The sequence below is a fragment of the Eutrigla gurnardus genome, assembly GCF_963514095.1.
Source record: "Eutrigla gurnardus genome assembly, chromosome: 13".
Taxonomy (NCBI): domain Eukaryota; kingdom Metazoa; phylum Chordata; class Actinopteri; order Perciformes; family Triglidae; genus Eutrigla; species Eutrigla gurnardus.
Genome location: NC_139936.1, coordinates 2,512,588 through 2,531,186, shown reverse-complemented (window position 1 = coordinate 2,531,186; position 18,599 = coordinate 2,512,588). Strand labels below are relative to the sequence as shown.

The 18,599-nt window shown below is 49.4% G+C and overlaps 1 protein-coding gene across 1 annotated transcript in view; it reads right to left on the bottom strand.

The window, feature by feature from the left end:
- hmcn2 (hemicentin 2) overlaps positions 1 to 18,599 on the bottom strand; it is a gene marked incomplete at its 5' end in the record, with an annotated part of 45,780 nt that overhangs the window by 14,234 nt on the left and 12,947 nt on the right. Inside the window, 32 exons of the mRNA XM_084023986.1 lie at positions 353 to 537; positions 620 to 898; positions 1,641 to 1,738; positions 1,819 to 2,002; positions 2,086 to 2,210; positions 2,707 to 2,866; positions 2,959 to 3,102; positions 3,210 to 3,341; positions 3,420 to 3,501; positions 3,594 to 3,790; positions 3,973 to 4,086; positions 4,198 to 4,359; positions 4,607 to 4,703; positions 4,781 to 4,968; positions 5,062 to 5,175; positions 5,258 to 5,473; positions 5,639 to 5,789; positions 6,098 to 6,234; positions 6,312 to 6,590; positions 6,941 to 7,098; positions 7,185 to 7,311; positions 8,026 to 8,170; positions 8,285 to 8,415; positions 8,500 to 8,691; positions 10,285 to 10,368; positions 11,152 to 11,403; positions 11,571 to 11,698; positions 14,703 to 14,862; positions 15,340 to 15,499; positions 16,749 to 16,861; positions 18,146 to 18,290; positions 18,377 to 18,504. Coding sequence (XP_083880112.1) covers positions 353 to 537; positions 620 to 898; positions 1,641 to 1,738; positions 1,819 to 2,002; positions 2,086 to 2,210; positions 2,707 to 2,866; positions 2,959 to 3,102; positions 3,210 to 3,341; positions 3,420 to 3,501; positions 3,594 to 3,790; positions 3,973 to 4,086; positions 4,198 to 4,359; positions 4,607 to 4,703; positions 4,781 to 4,968; positions 5,062 to 5,175; positions 5,258 to 5,473; positions 5,639 to 5,789; positions 6,098 to 6,234; positions 6,312 to 6,590; positions 6,941 to 7,098; positions 7,185 to 7,311; positions 8,026 to 8,170; positions 8,285 to 8,415; positions 8,500 to 8,691; positions 10,285 to 10,368; positions 11,152 to 11,403; positions 11,571 to 11,698; positions 14,703 to 14,862; positions 15,340 to 15,499; positions 16,749 to 16,861; positions 18,146 to 18,290; positions 18,377 to 18,504 — 4,967 coding nt within the window. The remainder of the gene's footprint in view (positions 1 to 352; positions 538 to 619; positions 899 to 1,640; positions 1,739 to 1,818; positions 2,003 to 2,085; positions 2,211 to 2,706; positions 2,867 to 2,958; positions 3,103 to 3,209; positions 3,342 to 3,419; positions 3,502 to 3,593; positions 3,791 to 3,972; positions 4,087 to 4,197; positions 4,360 to 4,606; positions 4,704 to 4,780; positions 4,969 to 5,061; positions 5,176 to 5,257; positions 5,474 to 5,638; positions 5,790 to 6,097; positions 6,235 to 6,311; positions 6,591 to 6,940; positions 7,099 to 7,184; positions 7,312 to 8,025; positions 8,171 to 8,284; positions 8,416 to 8,499; positions 8,692 to 10,284; positions 10,369 to 11,151; positions 11,404 to 11,570; positions 11,699 to 14,702; positions 14,863 to 15,339; positions 15,500 to 16,748; positions 16,862 to 18,145; positions 18,291 to 18,376; positions 18,505 to 18,599) is intronic.

The window sequence follows — 18,599 nt, the reverse complement described above, 5'->3', positions numbered from 1 at the left end:
TTTTTGGATGAAAAGACATGAAATATAAACGTGTGTTCCTTTTGTTTGCTTGTATATCCCCTTGCTAGAGGGATGTGTGTTCTTATGTTATTTCACTTTATTTTAAAGTAGGTCTATATGACAGTATGTATGTATTAATGTCCAGTGAGTCCTTGCTCGCCTCCGTACAAACTATACTACTATGGTCTGTGATGCCTTGTTGTGGGCTACAGATGTACATTTACAGACGGCCTGGATGTATAATAAATGATTGTATGGACCTGAAAAATCATATTAAAAACAGGCACATTAAACAACATGAACATGAACAGGAAGCCGCTGCATGAGGTGACGTTGTCTGCTTGTAATGTACCTGAACTTTGCTGATCCGGACAAAGCGTCCATCCTGCTGGACGACGTCGGCCCCCTCCAGGGGGCGGCCATCTTTGAGCCAGCTGAGGGTGGGGGGCGGGGCTCCCACGGCGGAGCACTCCAGCTCCAGCGGACTGTTGACCGCCACGGTCAGCTCTGCCGGGGAGCCGGAGATCTTCGGGGGCTCTGGGTTAGGAAGCAGCGTGTTTTTAACTGAGTTGCTGAAGGAGTTTAGAGATGTTTAATGTTCAGATTATGTCGGCATTACCGAGCACGGTGAGGTTGAAGCTCTTGGTGCTACTTCCTGCCTGGTTGCTCGCCACGCAGCTGTAGAGGCCGGCGTCGGAGGGCGCCACGTCGGGCAGCTGCAGCCGCGTCTCCTGTCCGTCCAGCAGCAGGTTGCGGTGGAGAGAGAGCGGCTGGCCGTCCTTCATCCACGTCAGCGTGGGAGGGGGGACGCCACGCGCCTCGCAGGTCAGCGTCACCAAGGAGCCCTGGACCACCGTCACCGGCTCCACCGGCTCCACGTGGTCCACACCAGGGGGCACTGCAGAGCACACACACACACACACACACACACACACACACACACACACACACACACACACACACACGCACACGCACACGCGCACACACACACACACACACACACACACACACACACACACACACACACACACACACACACACACACACACACACAACCCTCAGATGTTTATTTATTATTTATTCTTTCTTCGTTTCCTGTTTGTTTTTTCACTCAGGTTTATTAACTTATATTTGTTATTGTTAAATTCTGAATTAACTTATACTTTCGATACTAAAATATCTCAATTTATATTTTATATATAATTTTTATATTTTTATATATTTTTTATTATAGTTTATATTTTTTGATTAAATTAAATGAATATGCAAGAATCTATAATTAATATATATATATGATAGGAATACATGAGAAATAAATAGCATTTGTAAGATACTTGTTTAGTAAAGTTTTTAAAAAAAAAGAGAAAAAAGATTTTTAATTTTAAATAAAAAAACAAACATCTAATGATAAAGAATAAATAAAATATATGTATGACAGAGGATGTGAATTATGGAGAAGGGTTGGGATTAAATAAGTGTATACTTCTCCCCACTCCTTTTTGGTCATGTCAAAAAAAACAAAATAATAAATAATTCATATATAATAATATATTATAATAATTTTCTGTATGACACTTTCATTTATACATGTTTTAAATGTAAATCTAATATAAGATCAGGGTAACTCATTGACGACTGACCTTGGACCTGCAGGTCGTAGCTGAGCTCGGCGAGGCCGGCTCGGCTGCGAGCCACGCATGTGTAGAGTCCCGAGTCCGACAGCTGCACGTTGGAAATCCTTTTTCAGAAAGAAAGCAAACACTTAGCGTCACCTCGTCAACTACGACCTCTGATCGTATCCTCGCCGTCTAAACTGACCTCAGCACGGCGTCGCCGGACAGGAGGCGTGTCCGAGGAGAGAGCAGCAGAGGACGCCCGTTCTTCAGCCAGCTGATCTGAGGTGGAGGACTTCCTGTCGTCTGACACTCCAGAGTCACGACGCCGTCCTCCGTGGCCTGCAGCTCCCGGGGGACGGCGGTCTCGCCGGAGATGGACGGCGGCACTGCGACGAGTCAAGAAAAAAGATTTTTAAAAAATCCCCTCTTTTCTTTAACTTTCACTCACGTTTAAAATGTTCAAACTCACCGAGAACAAAGAGGGTGTAGATCTTGCTCTCCTGTCCGGCCGGGCTGACGGCCAAACAGGTGTACGTCCCAGAATCCTCGGCACTCAGCTGGAGTAACGTCAGCGTGCTGCCATCGGGGGTCACGCTGGAGGTCAAACACACGTCATTGTGTTTTCACATTAACGCCGAGTCACTCCATCCTCACCTCTGGACCGTCACATCACTTTCCCATCATCATCCTCATCACTGTCGTCGTCATCCCACACACACACACACACACACACACACACACACACACACACACGCGCGCGCACGCACACACACACACACACACACACACACACACACACACACACACACACACACACACACACACACACACACACACTGTGCTGTCTCTGGCTGATGACCACAAAGCTGCCGACCAGCTGTGAACCAGCTGCTCCTCATGACAACATCAGCCAGCGGTCTATAAACGACTCCATTCGTCTGTCCACACGTCCCTCGATCATACACATGATCTTTTACCACCATTAATATTCTATTTTTCCATAATCCGTACGGAGAACGCCGTGGATCCATGATCTCGTGGAACTGATTCAGCAGCTTTGAAGCAGCAGAATAAAACGTGGAGGACTTACGCGATGTGCCGGGCGTCCGACCCCTCTAAAGTCACGCCGTCTTTCAGCCAGCTGAGACGCGGCGTGGGGATCCCGGTCGCTCTGCACTCCAGGGTGAGCTCCTCACCCGTGGGTGCGCTCACGTCAGACGGGTGCTCAGAGTCCATGATGGTGGGCGACACTGAGGGGGACAGAGAGGACGTTGAAAAGGCCTCTGAGGATCCCTCCTGTAACGAGTAGCATCGCGTTCTGGGGTGTGATGTGTGTCGTTACCCTGCACGGCGAGTGTGTAGTCCTTCTGTGTGCGTCCCTCGCCGTTGGTGGCCAGGCAGGTGTAGGTCCCGGCGTGGGACAGAGTCAGGGGTCCCAGCTCCAACCGGTTCCCTCTGACGGACCACTGCCACTGCAGACTGCTCTCTGGACGGCAGAAACACTCACTTGGTTGGTGGACTACGGTTTTGAAGACTCAAGGAATTAACACCATGACAGGTACTATTAAACCCCTGTGATCGCCTCCCTCTTACCAATAGGAGTCCCATCCTTGAGCCAGGTGATGCTGGGCACAGGGACCCCCGAGGCCTCACACAGCAGGGCCACGTGGGAGCCGAGGGTGTAGTTCAGGGACTCCTGCAGGGGCCCGTCCAGGACGGGTGGGACTGTGGACACACATGAAGAGTGAAAACCTCTGCCTTCATGAAGAAAGCTGTCTCAGGGTCAGGTTAGGGTTTGCTCACCATGGACGGTCAGTCTGAAGGTCCGGTCCACCTGCCCCGCCACGTTGGACACTTTGCAGGTGTAGGTGCCACCGTCTGCCATCTGGAAATCCAAATAAGGTCATGGTGAGGGTGCTTATGTATTTAATATGTCTGTGTGTGAGTCCTTAGAAGACATGCTGTTTTTCCCCTGACCTGAACTCCGACGATCTCCAGCTGGTGACCATCCATCTTCAGCCCGTTCCCCGCCGCCAGCTGCAGCCCGTTCTTGTACCATGTGACCTCGGGCTCGGGTACGCCGCGTGCCTCGCATCGCAGGGCGAGCGAGGAGCCGACCTGCGGGGTGAGCGAGTCCGACTCCACGTCCAGACGGGGCTTCAGGGTGGGCAGCACTGATGACAAAGACAGGGGCCGTGATCTCAGTTTGATTCATTCAGAGCGGCCGGTGATTCACTCCCGAACCGTCCTCGCTCACAGCTGCTTTGCGGTAAACAGATTTTCTTTTCATTTTTTGGAAGCCGAGACGATGTTTCTGAGATTTGATCATCTGTATATGTAGCCCAACGCTGCTCACCGTAAACACTGAGGAGAATGCTCTTCTGGTCCTGGCCCGCCGGGTTGGTGGCGGTGCACACATATTGCCCGGCGTCCTCCAGCCTCGCTCGGGGCAACTGGAGCATCTGGCCGCCTGTAATGGTGGATAAAATCATATGAAATCTAATATCTGGGGGGTTTTATTAGATTGGAACAAAAGGGAAAAGCTCCCGACATAAAAGCATGATTTGGCCGAAGTGTGAACCTGGCAGGATGTGGATCCCGGAGCTGAAGTGGAGGACCTGCCCGTCTCTGGTCCAGGTGATCTCGGGAGGAGGGTACGCTTGGACGTCACACAGCATCGACACCATGTGACCCTCGATCACACTCACGTCCTCCTCCTTGGGCCCTATTACTCTGGGAGGCACTGGAAGAGAGGTTGTGTACTTAGAGAGTCGTAAAAGAACGTCCGTCATGGATGTTATCGCTCACCACTGATCTGGTTCAGGGACATTTTAGAGTCATTATTAACCCAACATGCATGAACGGACCACAGAAGGCCGGCCTGGAGTCCGGATTCAAACCCGGGATGCTCCTGTTCTGATTTCATCCATGATAAATAACCCAAAGGACGTATATTGGACCCTCTGATTGAGTTGATGGACATGTCTCACCTTGCACTGTCAGACTGAAGAGCTTCTCCACCGTCCCGACCTTGTTCTCGGCTACACACAAATACCCGGCCATGTCCGACACCTGGACGCTCAGGAGCTGAGAGACGGGATGGATTTAATGAATGGTGTCAAAGTCAGACCTGTTTACTCGTCTAAACTTCGTCGTCGACTAACCTGGAGTCGAGTCCCGTCCTCGCTGATGTGGTGCTGTGAGTCCGCGTGGACCGGCTGCCGGTCTCTGAGCCAGGAGACCACCGGGGTCGGGTGTCCGGTGGCGTCGCAGTGGAGGACCACGGAGCTGTTCACCACGGCTCCCATCTCCTCCATGAACTCCTCCGACGCTCCCGTGATCACAGGAGGGACTGAGCAGGGGAAAACACAACACATTATGTGCAGCGTTTCCACGGAAACACACTTTATTTCACACATTTTAATACCGACTCGATGATGCTCACCTAAGATCTCCAGTTCAAAGTTCATGCGGTCCTCTCCGGCCTCGTTCACAGCCTGACACGTAAACTTCCCAGCATCTTCTCTCTGCACGCGGGCGATCTGGAGCACCTGTCCGCCTGAAAGGACACGCAGGTTTAGCTATAAGACGTGGACGGAACACTGTTAGCTGAGATCACACAGGAAGGAGGTCCCTCTGACCCGGCAGCAGCATCACGCCGTCGGCGGAGGACAGTTTCCGTCCGTCCTTGTACCAGCTGAGCTTGGGAGGGGGGATGGCGTTGCTCTCACAGGACAGGGTGACCGGATGGCCGAGGACCACCTCCCGCTTGTCCACCGCGTCCTCGTTGTCGTCCCCGTCGTGTCCCAGACCCCAGGCGGCTTCTCTGTTCGTTACCCGGTGGAAGATGGGAGGAACTAGCGAGAGACGGGAGCCAAAACATTACCAAAACATTTTGATTAAACTAGGATATGTAAAATCTACCGTTCTGTTAATGTAAAGGAGTAGAAGTACAAACGCTCAGTTAATTAACGATCCATTCTGTTCGGGTGAATCCCACACAGATTAAACCCTGAACTCACCCTGGATGGTGACCTGGAAGTCTCTCTTGTCCTCTCCGGCAGAGTTGGTGACCACGCAGGTGTACTGGCCCTCATGGGACATCATGGCGTTGTCTATGTGGAGGGTGTAGTCGCTCTGCTGGATGCCGGCGTGGACGTTTCCTCTCAGCAACTAAAACAAGAGCGTTCTAAGTCACTATCAGTGGTTTAAGTTTGAGAATAAGTGCTGTTGACTCAAAAATGTCCCGCCTGTACTGTAATTTACAGAGAATAAAAATAGTATTATTATTATAACAGTATTCTACGTCGGGAGGTTTTAATTCTTCTTCGCTATAATTAACCACCTCTGTCATATCACAGAACCTGGAGGAGGAGGAGGAGGAGGCGGTGGAAGAGGATGTAAATCCTGTTGAGGCTGGTGCAGTGTGTGCTGGTTGCCACTAGAGGCCGATAGAGATTACATCTTTACTCTCCACCAACCTGTCCGTCTTTAAACCAGCTGACCGTCGGCTCAGGGAAACCCTTCGTCAGGCAGGAGAGCGTCAAACTCCCGTTGATCCGGACTTTCTCTTCCTGACCGCCAAACGTCGAGGACTCGCCTTCTATCTGTGGTGGGACTGATGAGGAGAGAGACGGGGTGTTGTATTAAAAGTTCTGCCTCACGTTACAGGGAGGAGGTGTGCATGCATCTTACCCAGGACGGTCAGGGAGTAGTGTTTGGTGGCGGTGCCGGCCGGGTTGGAGGCCCTGCAGGTGTAGTGGCCGCTGCTGTCGCCCCGCGCCGAGCCCAGACGCAGCGCCTGGCCGCCGCGGTTGTAGGTCGCCTGGGGGCTGGACACGATGGGCAGGTTGTCCTTCAGCCAGGTGATGCTGGGCGTGGGCGAGCCCTCCACGTCACAGGGGAGGACGGTGGGGAAACCCAGCACCACGGACACCTCCGAGGTCTCACCGGGACCCTTGATGGTGGGGGGAGCTGAGGAGGAAGTTAAGTGTTAACACTCAGCAGCCAGTTAAGGGTTTTACTGGCCGGCACAGGATGAGTACATCCTCTGGGGATCTGGAGTCTTTACATGTTATATTATATTACATGCTCTTTATGAGACACGGAAACCCCCAGAGACCTGCATGAAGAGGGTTCCGTGTCAGATAATACAACTAGAGGTTCTACTCCTGAATTAAACATGATGTTCAGAACAGTTTCTCTGCTACCACAGAACTTTTGGAAAAGAAATCTACTCAATATTCTGATGACTATTAAATGATTTATGTTTCTTTTTGTGCTGAAAGGGAATAAATGTGCGAGCTGAATGCTGGTTGGAAGACCTTGAACCGTGAGTCTGAACTGGCGCATCTGAGTTCCTGCGTTGTTGCTGGCCAGACACTGGTAGAGGCCCTGGTCCCTCAGCCTCACCGACTTCACCTTCAACACCTGGCCGTCCTCCAGGAACTCCACGTGGGGGTCTCCGTCGCGGGACAGGACCCTGGACAGACGAGGGAACCGTGGATCAAAGATCAACGCCGTCGGGTGAGTGTCACAGTAAATAAGGTGGATAGGAGCGATGCTTACTCTCCGTCGCGGCTCCATTCCACTCGGGGCGCTGGCTTTCCGTTAACCCGACACTGAAACTCCACCTCCTGACCCAGGACCACGGTGGACTCCTGCAGCCGGGGCGCTCCTGAGATCACCGGTGGAGCTGGAAGCATGCGGAGGCGTACGCCGGAGATAAGCCGGTTAGTTTACGTGGTTTTTAAAGATTTATGAAAACAGAATGAGAAAAAGGGCTTTGAGGGAGGAGCTAGAAGATCGCTTCTATTAAGATTCCTAACAGCAGCAATTAAATGCATTTCAATTAAGTGGTTAAAACAGGACGCCCCAATGTATTATATGCAGTCTGAGAAGATCAGGGAACTTCACCAGATTAAATAATAACAGACTCTCTGAGACTACAAAGACATATTGAAAAGATTGTGCCCTGCTACTACACACATACATACACCTTCCTGATCCCCCTTTATTTGATTTATTTATTATATTTTTACATTTTACATGTATGCATCTAATTGTATGCGTGGAATTGGGAAGTTTAGTCCTAGTTTTATCCTATTTTTTGAAATTTTCTACAAACCATGTGGATATTCAGATTAAAAAACTAAAAAAAAAAAGGAAAATTGCAGATATGATAGTGTGAGTTGCTGAAAGTGAAAGGTAAAAAGGAGAGTAATTAGCGTAGCTTTGAGTCATTAGCATCAACTTTAATGGTTAGTCGTGGAGGATGTATGCTACATTAAGTGTATTAATGTTTAATTAAACAGTATTTTGGGGGCTTCCTGCAAACCCTCTACGTAACCCCTACATCTGTCTTCCCCCCAACATGTACAAACTAAACACCAGCTCTCTATGAGCTCACCTTGCACCACGATGTGATATTCTCTCCGGACCTCCCCGGCCGAGTTCTGAGCCGTGCAGGAAAACCTGCCTGCATGTTCCGGCTGAACTCTGTAGATCTTCAGCAGCCGGTTCCCGTTCTGCAGATACACCCAGGGACTCTCCACCTGGACGGGCACAAACCAGCACATCCTTTAGTGTGCAGTGGCTATAAGAGCGACGGCCACTTGGTGGCGTCACACAGCCAGATATCAACGAGGTCCATTCACGGTTGAACTCACAGGATGGCCGTCTTTAGTCCAGGTGATGGTCGGGGAGGGGATCCCGAAGGCGTCGCAGCCCAGAGTGAGAGGCTGCTTCAGGGTGACAGTGAGGTTCAGAGGCTGGCCGTCATCCTGGATCTCTGGGGGAACTGCAGGAGAGCAGACGGGAACATTTGGCTTTGTGTTTCAGTTAAAGGAGGCAGAGAAACAGGCGAGGGGGGATGAATTCTCACCGTTCACTTTCAGCCTGGTCTTCCTCTCCACAGAGCCCGCCTCATTGGTCGCCACACATTTGAAGTCCCCGCTGTGGCTGGCAGACGCTGCACTAATTACCAGCGCTCCATCCCTCGCCGTAGAGAGCTCTGATTGGTCGGGCTGTATCTCCAGGCCGTTCTTGAACCAGCGCAGCTTGGGACGAGGTGAACCTGCAGGCGCCGAGACAAGAGAAAGAGGATTGTGAGGTTAAAATCTGAGCTTTATCGATCGCAGTCTGGACAGAAAAGGAAAAGTTGCTTCCATCTCTCCATCTTCTCTGCAGGGGCATCATTTATCTGTTGGACAAAAAAATGGGTCCTTGTAGCCTGTAAGCTTGAAATATCAAGGTCACATAAAAACAGAGACACAGTCTGCTGGCGAGATGGAAGATTTAAGATTTACTGCCAGACAGCGAGGTGAGAGTCCTGAGCAGTAAGAACAGGAGCGGCTGAACAAGCAGTTCAAAGGCAGCGGAGGCTGAAACAGATGTTTCCCACTGTGGGTGACTGGGTGGGGAACGAGGTGGCGAGACGGTCAAGAGGAGAAAAGGTGGAGAAGTTTTGCACCCGGCACGGTCACCCATGAAAGATCCAAACGCCAGCAGTCTATTTACAGGAGGTGTTACAAATACAAACACCGCGGACGAGGAGGGGAAATCAAACACTACCGGCCTTCCTCCATCCAAAAGAAAAAAAATCATAAAACACTGACCACATGAGAGGCAGCAGCAGTAAAAAGGTGATGTTATCGTCCCTCGCCTCTTCTCAACACGTGTTTACAGTTAGGGAGCTCTTAAGTAAATTCATTATCTCATTGCTGGGGAGGAAATGCATACAGATGTTAACAGATCTCATTAGTCGACTTTGAATTTGCTCTTGCCGGGGCCGACCAAGTCATGGATCATCTCTTCCATGTGTTGCCTCAAAATAATTACCTCGATCAAATGCAATGCAACGCTCGTTTGGTGAATTAATAACATCCTTCTGGCTTTATCTGCCTGGTGCAGATGGGAGGCTCGGGGAATGGCGAGGGGGATCCTGGTTCCCTGCTGCCGGCGGCCCTCCAAAAACAGAACCAAGCACTTCTGTGTGAGAGATCCCCCCTCCGAGTCCAGGTGATGCCTGGAGTAGGAACTGGGTTGGAAGGAGGGCTAGCGCTTCATCTTCCTCTTCCCGTCTCAGACATCGCTGTCCTTCATCTGCCAGCAGCAGCCTGTAATTAGGATTCCTCTCCCAGCGGGCCCCCGACACAGAGGAAAGCAGATGTGGCTCACCGAAGGCAGCGCTCAGACCGATGTTCCAGCTGTTGCTTCACACTGGACGCCCTCCACACCTCCTCTCAGCGTAGCCAGGACACGGATCCACACAAAACAATACCTGTTCACACGGGTCGAGTATCCGCCGGACTCGTCTGCAGACGGCCGCTGTGTTTATGATCAAATAGGAAGCTCTCCAGATGCCTTTGTTTGATCAGGAATGTTAATATTCAGGGACAACACCTCTGGGTGCTGCCACAGAAATGAGAGGATGTGCCTTTTAAGATGGCAACGACGTTGACAGCTAAAAGTCTACATTCATAGTGAAAAAGATTCCTTTGATGGAGCTCAGATTCAAAGTGGAATTTTCTCTCGTGTCATAAAAAACAAGCTGCATCTGTTTCAGGCTCCAACGCTGAAGTCACACGCTGTAAATTGTGTCTCTTCTAAAAACACCAGAGCTTTGATTCGTCTGAGGCTGACTCAACTGTCAAATTATTTTGTTTACCTTTCACGGGGCAAGGGATGATGACCTTGCCGCCCGCAACTTTTTCCATGATGGCATCGCCGGGTTCTGCGAAGGACGGGGCCTCTGTGTGAGGAAACGGAGAAAACATGTCAGCGCCGGTTCAAAAGTGCAAAAGATTGATGTAGTGAAGTTTGAACCCAACGTGGGATTAGTTTAAGTCATAGTATCGATGGAGGTAAATAAGTAGACTCAGGGCAGATGAGGGACTGAGGTGGGTGAGATTTAAGGTATTCTCTCGCTAATTGAGTGACAATCATAAAAGTAATTACAGGAAAAATATCAGATAAAGCTTGAGGGGAATTTAAAACAAACTTGGTTTGGGATATGTCTGAGCAGGAGCCTGGATTGGTGCGATATATATGTGTTTAAGTTGTAAAACGTGAATAGTAAAGGACCGAGAATAGACCCCTGTGGAACACCATTACCGAAGGCAAGAACGTTTGATTCAGCACACTTTTGCTTTCAGACTGTTCGGGGGTCAGCGTACTCCACCAGAAGTGCTCGTCAGATGGTGGAATAGCTTTGGCCGACCCCTCACCACACACCTTACCGGGGTCAGATTAATGTGTGTGTGTGTGTGTGTGGGGGGGGGGGGGGGATCCAAATTCAACAATCTGGTATTCACACCCACTCAACGCTGTGAACGGCCAGCTGTGCGGAGGTGAGAAAGGAGCCTGGGTTTGAAATCACACTCTAGCTCTCTCCAGTTCTACTTCTAGGTCTATTTCTGTCACTTTTTACGTGAACAGCTGAGTGCACTTCAGTTTCACCCCTCGACTTTGAGTGTCAAGGGGTGAAAGTTAATTTCTGCTTACTCTCAAAATGAACAAACTTGCTGATATTCACCAAGAACCTCCAGCTTGATCTCCATGGTGTCCTGTCCGGCGCTGTTCTTGGCCACGCAGCGGTAGGTGCCCTGGTCGGCCAGGCTGACCTGCTGGATCTTGAGGGGCGTAGAGTTCTCGACCCCGACAGGAAGCCCATTGTGAAACCAGCTGACCTCGGGGCTCGGCTCGCCCTGGACCACACAGGGCAGAGTCACTCTTTGGCCAATCAGGGCTTTTAGGAGGGACGGTGCCGGCTGAATTCTGGGCTTAGCTGAGGACAAAAGAACAGACATCCTAAAACGCAGGTCACATCTGTTACACACTCATCTGTTTACTCGTCACACATGTTTTACACGTGTTAGAAGCGACATGTTCCCGTGGGATCCATCAACTCAAGTTTGAAGGCTTCTAAGAAGTCCGACATGCTAATGAAGTTACCTTGAATGTGTAAATCGTAGCTCAGGGACACGTTGCCTGCTGGGTTCTCAGCAGTGCAGGTGTATAGTTTACTATCAATGAGGCGCACATCGGTGATCCTCAGAGAGCCTGAAGGCAGCACGGTGAACCTGGGGGTGTCGAGGTCAAAGGGATGGAGAAAACACAACACTTTACGAGTCACCGAAGATCTACAGCCGCAGTAGAAAAGGTGTTCCTGTTTACAGCGAGATTTTTCCTCTAGTGTCCCATTTACACCGCGGGGCATGAATACTTTTATATGAGCACATAAACAGTAAAATATGTATAAAGGCTGCTCAGTGTTTACAGAATTTATAAACTGTGATCTGTGAGGACAATAGACTGAATGTAGGAAGTGGACGTCGTCATGGTGATGTCACCTGTTGGTTTGTGAACTACAGTTTTGAAGCCTTGAGTTCAGCATTTTGACCGTTGCTATCTTGGATCTTTGCAACCAGTGAAGGAAGTGACCATATTTGGACTGTGGAGGAGCGACGGGTGGATCTGACGAACATCTCGCTCAGCCTGGATTCTGGTGTGAAGCTCCTAACAAAGTTAGCTTCTATAATTCAAGGTCAACTTTACAGCTAAGTGTTAAAGTCATCTTAGTAGCTAACTAGCATTGGTAGCATCCCCTGCTTTCTGGTCTGTTGGACTCTAAATGGACCATAATGTACTAAATGAAAGACTTGAAACTAGAGATTGAGACCATAAACTCATGTTTACAATGTTTACTGAGATAATACATCAAGAGAGAAGTAGGACCATTTTCTCATAGACTTCTATACAACCAGAGAGGAGTCGCCCCCTGGTGGCCAGCAGAGAGAAGTAGGACCATTTTCTCATAGACTTCTATACAACCAGAGAGGAGTCGCCCCCTGGTGGCCAGCAGAGAGAAGTAGGACCATTTTCTCATAGACTTCTATACAACCAGAGAGGAGTCGCCCCCTGGTGGCCAGCAGGGAGAAGTAGGACCATTTTCTCATAGACTTCTATACAACCAGAGAGGAGTCGCCCCCTGGTGGCCAGCAGGGAGAAGTAGGACCATTTTCTCATAGACTTCTATACAACCAGAGAGGAGTCGCCCCCTGGTGGCCAGCAGAGAGAAGTAGGACCATTTTCTCATATACTTCTATACAAGCAGAGAGGAGTCGCCCCCTGGTGGCCAGCAGAGAGAATGCCAGTCTAATGCACTTCAGATTTGGCTTCACTTCTCACACCTGGAGGTTCTGACATAATTTTAAGATGTTTTTGTTAGAAGGTGAGTTGACGAAAACAAGATTCAAACAGTGAATTCCCAGCACAGCTGCTGCCAGAAGCATAAAGTGCTTCATTGGTATGTAAATGAATTAGATAATATGCAAACATTTGGAATAACTTGTGAATAGAGTGGAGGATAATGCTACATTGTCCGTTCTTCACTTTAACATTGATTTGCTGAGCTCTGAATACAAAAACAAATACAGAGTTAAAATACTTCTGGTGTGCAGAAAGAGAAATGGATCTAGTGATGGATTAATGTTTAGAACAAGAAAAGCACTTAGTGAAGTCTGGACCGTAGCCAGGGTCTAGTAATCTCCCTGGTGAGTTGTTACTTTCACAATCACCATTGTGCAGCGTAATTACAGCGTGAACGTGTAACCGGAGTTTGACCCGGTGACGTCACCGCTGGAAAAAGGTCACAGGCTCACAAAAAACAGAAACATGATCGGCAGCTATTGTGTGTTTATCACTCTGGGATCAGAAACAAATATAGATATTTTGAAAATCAAAAAAGGTTGTCCCGATGCGAAGGTCACGAAGATCTCGGTTATCGCTACGTTTCATCCTCCTGAGATGCCAGAGCATCCATTTATAGATGTTTGTCGCAGGCAAACAAGTGGACAGATGGAGGAGATCACATGCTTTGTAGAAAAAACAACAAAATAAGCAGCATGTAGGTTAAAAGTACTGATATGTAGGTCAGCGACTTGTTAAAAAAAAAGGAGCTTTGGTAACCTGAATAACACCAGAAGCCCTCCAGCTGTATAAATGCACAATATGCACAAATGTAAACACACCTTCTGTGATTTCTCCCAAGATAAGTGTGTCTGCTAAGCAACTGAATAGAAACAATAACACGCTGGTGTAAGTGGGAATGAGAAGGCACAAAGGGCTCTCTATTCCAGCTATTCAACGGTGCTCCCCCACCTCCTCACAAACAGCCTTCGGAGGAGAGGCGGTGGCGGCGGCGGCGTCATCTTCCTGCCTCTGCAGCGTGTCGATCTGCTGCTGCAGAGTCAACACATCGCCCATCCATCACGTGACACCCACACTTAAGTGTGGAGTCTTCTGCGTTCACAGTCCGACAAACTGGAGACAAATTGGTCCTCGTCAGGATGAGACGTGTTAGATAAACCTTGCAGCAGCGCTGGGCGATCACACGGCAACAACAGAGACCTCACCGCCCACCCATTTAAGTTATTTCAACAAATCAGCACCCCTGCTTGTTCCCCGCCGACCCCACGGAGACCAGCCGGAGGGAGTGGGGGTCCGGCGTATGCGGAGCACGCTGCAGTGGGGGTTTGTTCACGGAGATGTGTTATTCTCATCAGACAGGGCTAGTAAAGAGTCAGCATGTTGTTTTACTGCCGGAGCACCCCAGGGAGTCCAAACATCAGGCAGACAGGGCTTGTATCTCTTCCTCTGTCGTTTTTCCTCCCCCTTTCCCTCCTTCCTGGCCCCCACACAAGTCATACTGTATCTGAGTCACCACAGCCCACTCCGTCATTCTTCTATCTACCCCCGAAACGTCGGTCTGGTGCCTGGTGGACTCTGTCTGTCATCCCCCCCCTCCTCCCGTCTGTCTGCGTCCAGACTGACCACACGTGAAAGCTGGGAATCAGAAAAACCTTTGTGGGACCAGATGTTCCTCCTCAAGCGAAAGCCTGCATGCATCTCTCGGCTGCCGCCTCTGCCCGTCATCGGTTATCGCTAAGTGAGCGCTGCACATTAGCGGCCGCTTCAGTCAGAGAGGCTGGTCATAAAAAAGCCGGGTCGGACGTTTGCCAAGTCACACGTAAGGGCACGGTGAGAACCTCGTGCTGCGTGGAGTGAGGTAAGACTTCCTCTTACCCAGCTGTGACGGGGGGGATGGGCTGCCCGTTCCTGCTCCACGAGACCAGAGGCGAGGGACTCCCCTCGGCCTCACACGGGAGGACCACCTCCCTCCCCACCTCGGCGGCCATCTTCACCGTGTTGGCATGGCCGCTCGTGCCCGATATCCTCGGCATAGCTGGTAAAAAAGGGGGACGAGAAACTGTGAAAGTCTTCAAACGAGGAGATTTTTCATCCAGTGTTAATTGGGGCGTAACATTTGTTTAGTTTCTTTTTTTTATTTCAAGTGATGCAATGCAGCACAAAGTGAGTCATAACAAGACCAACACTGTGGGAGACAAGACATGAGTGAGACAGGACAACAATGCAGGACAAATATAAAAACGGGATGACATTTTGATGTATGTTGGTGGTGTTTATGAGAATAATAGGGAATTAGATGAAGAACAAAGCAACTACTACATAAAAAGAAGCTAAATTAATTAAATAAAAAATAATCTGAATAAATAGAAAGAAGACGGGACCTCTAATCTCACCCTTAAATAAAAAGATTCAGATTTTTTTTCATATATATATATATATATATATATATATATATATATATAAATATACACAGCTTGAATGTGTGTGTGGGCGTCACATTGAATGGCCTTACTGTTGACGCTGAGCTGGATCTCCCGGCTAGCGTAGCCCACGGGGCTGGTGGCGGTGCAGATGTAGATGCCTGCGTCGCTGTCGGTGGGGTGGGGGATGTGGAGGTGGCCATCGGGGTCGGACCGCAGAGAGGAGCTGGTCCTGGGCAGAGGCTGCCTCCCCTGGAGGACCAGCAGACGTAAGAGACAGAACGCACCGCAGATAAAAGCCGTCGCAGGGACACTAAGCTGGGCTTCAGGTTTACAGCCCGACCTTTGATGTCTAATGTAATTACAGAGGACCCTTTAACTCGCTCTCCGTCCCCAATGCACGCATTCAAGAATGCAGCACACACACACACACACACACACACACACACACACACACACACACACACACACACACACACACACACACACACACACACACACACACACACACACACACACACACACACACACACACACACACACACACACACACACTTGCTTTGAACATAAAATTGCTTTCACAGATTCACTTTTATCTGAGACGAAATGAGATTTACGCGGCCCCGGAGAGCTCTTCTGAAATGTTTTGGAGAAAGCGAGGGAGCTCGGTACAACAATATGTATGTTGACCTCACTCAGTGTTGCCGAACATTTAATGGTGGCGGGTTGTTTGTGACTCTGCCCTGATTTTTGTCCGTTTATTTCCTCATTAGAATCACTGCTTAATGATGCGTGGCAGCATGCATATCTGTCTATAACTCATTTGGTTTAAATGTGCCTTTAATGATCCTATTGTAGTAACTCAACGTGATGTTCATTCCTGTTGCATTCTGGGAAGATAAAGCATGTCGGCACCTGGTTGCATATAAACCCTTTGGAGATTTTCTCCTTGTGATACGATTATTTTTCTACTCAAAGTATTTCTTGTCTGCAAGAAAGGTTTTTAAATAGATTCCTAAGGTACAATCAAATCCTGGGTGATCTCTCACAGTCGAGCAGCAATATGGTGAGGTTGCCATGGTTACATCCTTCCCTGCGTTAATGTTGCTGGTATTTGTTTCCTTTTTTTTTTCTTTAAGAGTGCTCTGAAATCAGAGGAAAATAATGCCAGAGGGTGAAATTGTGTAAAGATTTATTTTGATTTAATTCAAGGATGTAAACTTCCTGTAGAAACCCGGAGACCCGGTCACCGCTGCAGCGCTGCACGCAGATCTTCCTGCTGGATCGTAACACGCCTGATAAAGCCGATTCCTCAACAATCATTTACAAAGTCTTAATGATGATTCATTTTATGACCAATAAACGCCAAATGTGATCCCCGGCTCCATAAACGTTGTGGGAATGAGAGCGAGCCAATTAGCCATGCATGCATGGGTTCGTGGGCCGCGGCCAAAGAAAACGTCGAGAAAAGTGGATTCTGACAACGAGTGTGACATCCTACCTTGGACCAGACCACTTTTGGCTTGGGAACGCCGCTGGCCTCGCATGACAGCGAGATGGCTACGCCCTCGTTGGCTATGTAGTGGTACGGGCCGGCGTTGATCTCGGGCGGCTCTGTGGGAGAAGTAGGTCACAAAGCACAGCTGTTTGACTGCCGTGAAGGAGCCGGGCCCGCAGCATTATCACTGGCCTTAGCCAGCCAGCAGTGTCAGCGCTTCAGGCATTTCTTCATTACCAACCGATGATGAACTGTAATCTGGCCCGTCTGTCATTATGGGCCTACGGACAAAATGAGCCTTTCATCAAAGCTGGCAATAAACGGGCCCTCTCGCTGTGATGACAGCAGGTGGTCGAGAGCTCGCCGTTTCCCACACTGAGTCAGCACATTGTTGACATGACTGTCCAAACCGTAATCTTTGGTCAGAAAACCTGCCAGCATTCTGCAGCGCTGAGAAACTGTGTTCAGGACCAGGACCTCGGAGGAACAGCTGACATTTTGGGGAATTAAAGGCTCATTTGCTTTCTAGCTGACAGTTAGATGAGAAGATTGATAGCCGCGCTCATGTCGGGATGCTTAAGATGCAGCTGAAGCCAGTTTAAATGGTTAGCTTAGCATAGCATAGAGACTGGAAGCAGATCGTCTTTAGACGAAGCTGCAACCTCCGGCTCTGAGAAGTGAAGCCGACGCTGAAGTGCCTTAAACTCTCATTCTCTCTGCTGGCCACCAGGGGGCGACTCCTCTCTGGTTGTATAGAAGTCTATGAGAAAATGGTCCTACTTCTCTCTGCTGGCCACCAGGGGGCGACTCCTCTCTGTTTGTATAGAAGTCTATGAGAAAATGGTCCTACTTCTCTCTGCTGGCCACCAGGGGGCGACTCCTCTCTGTTTGTATAGAAGTCTATGAGAAAATGGTCCTAACTTCTCTCTGCTGGCCACCAGGGGGCGACTCCTCTCTGGTTGTATAGAAGTCTATGAGAAAATGGTCCTAACTTCTCTCTGCTGGCCACCAGGGGGCGACTCCTCTCTGGTTGTATAGAAGTCTATGAGAAAATGGTCCTACTTCTCTCTTGATGTATTATCTCAGTAAACATTGTAACCAGAAAGCAGGGGATGCTTTAGTGGCATCAACTGCCATTTGGAATCCAAGATTTGGATTTACCAAGTCTCATTTGTTTAATGCAGACAAAATGTGAGAAATGTGTTGTTTTTCCGCGGGGTCGTGAACTGGAACGACTCATTGGCTGGCCCGTTGACCTGCTGGCCCGTCCACAGATGACCTAGTCGTTTCTCCCTCCACTCTTTCAGCCAGACTACTCATCAGGTGGCTCCAGCTTCATAGTGTGGCTGAACTAACAATCCTCTCATCTAAACTCTCAACAAGTCAAATCTGGCTCTTACCGTGGACCTCCAGGCGGACCGTGATGTTCACGGAGCCGGCTACGTTCACCGCCTTGCAGACGTACGTCCCAGCATCCTCTGGGACGACTCGCTCAACGTACAAACTGCCGTCGCTCCTCGGGAACATCCTCCCGTTCACCTGAACCTGCGTAGAAGACAAAAGACAGACAACTGCTGTCATACATTGATTATGTGAGGGATGGAGTTTATGTTTTTGAACGTCAGTCTTACAGGTTTTCCATTTTGGGACCAGGTTCTCTCTGGGAGAGGTATTCCATCCAACAGCATGCAAGGGATGCTGACGGACTGGCCGATGCCGGTGGTGATGATGGGGGCACTCTGGGCCAAGAGAGGGGGCTCTGCAGGGAAAGGAAGCGTTAAGACACATGTAAAGGGGTCGAGTCCCCTTTCCAGTGGACCGCATTTCAGAGAAAACATGTACGTACTCATTGGC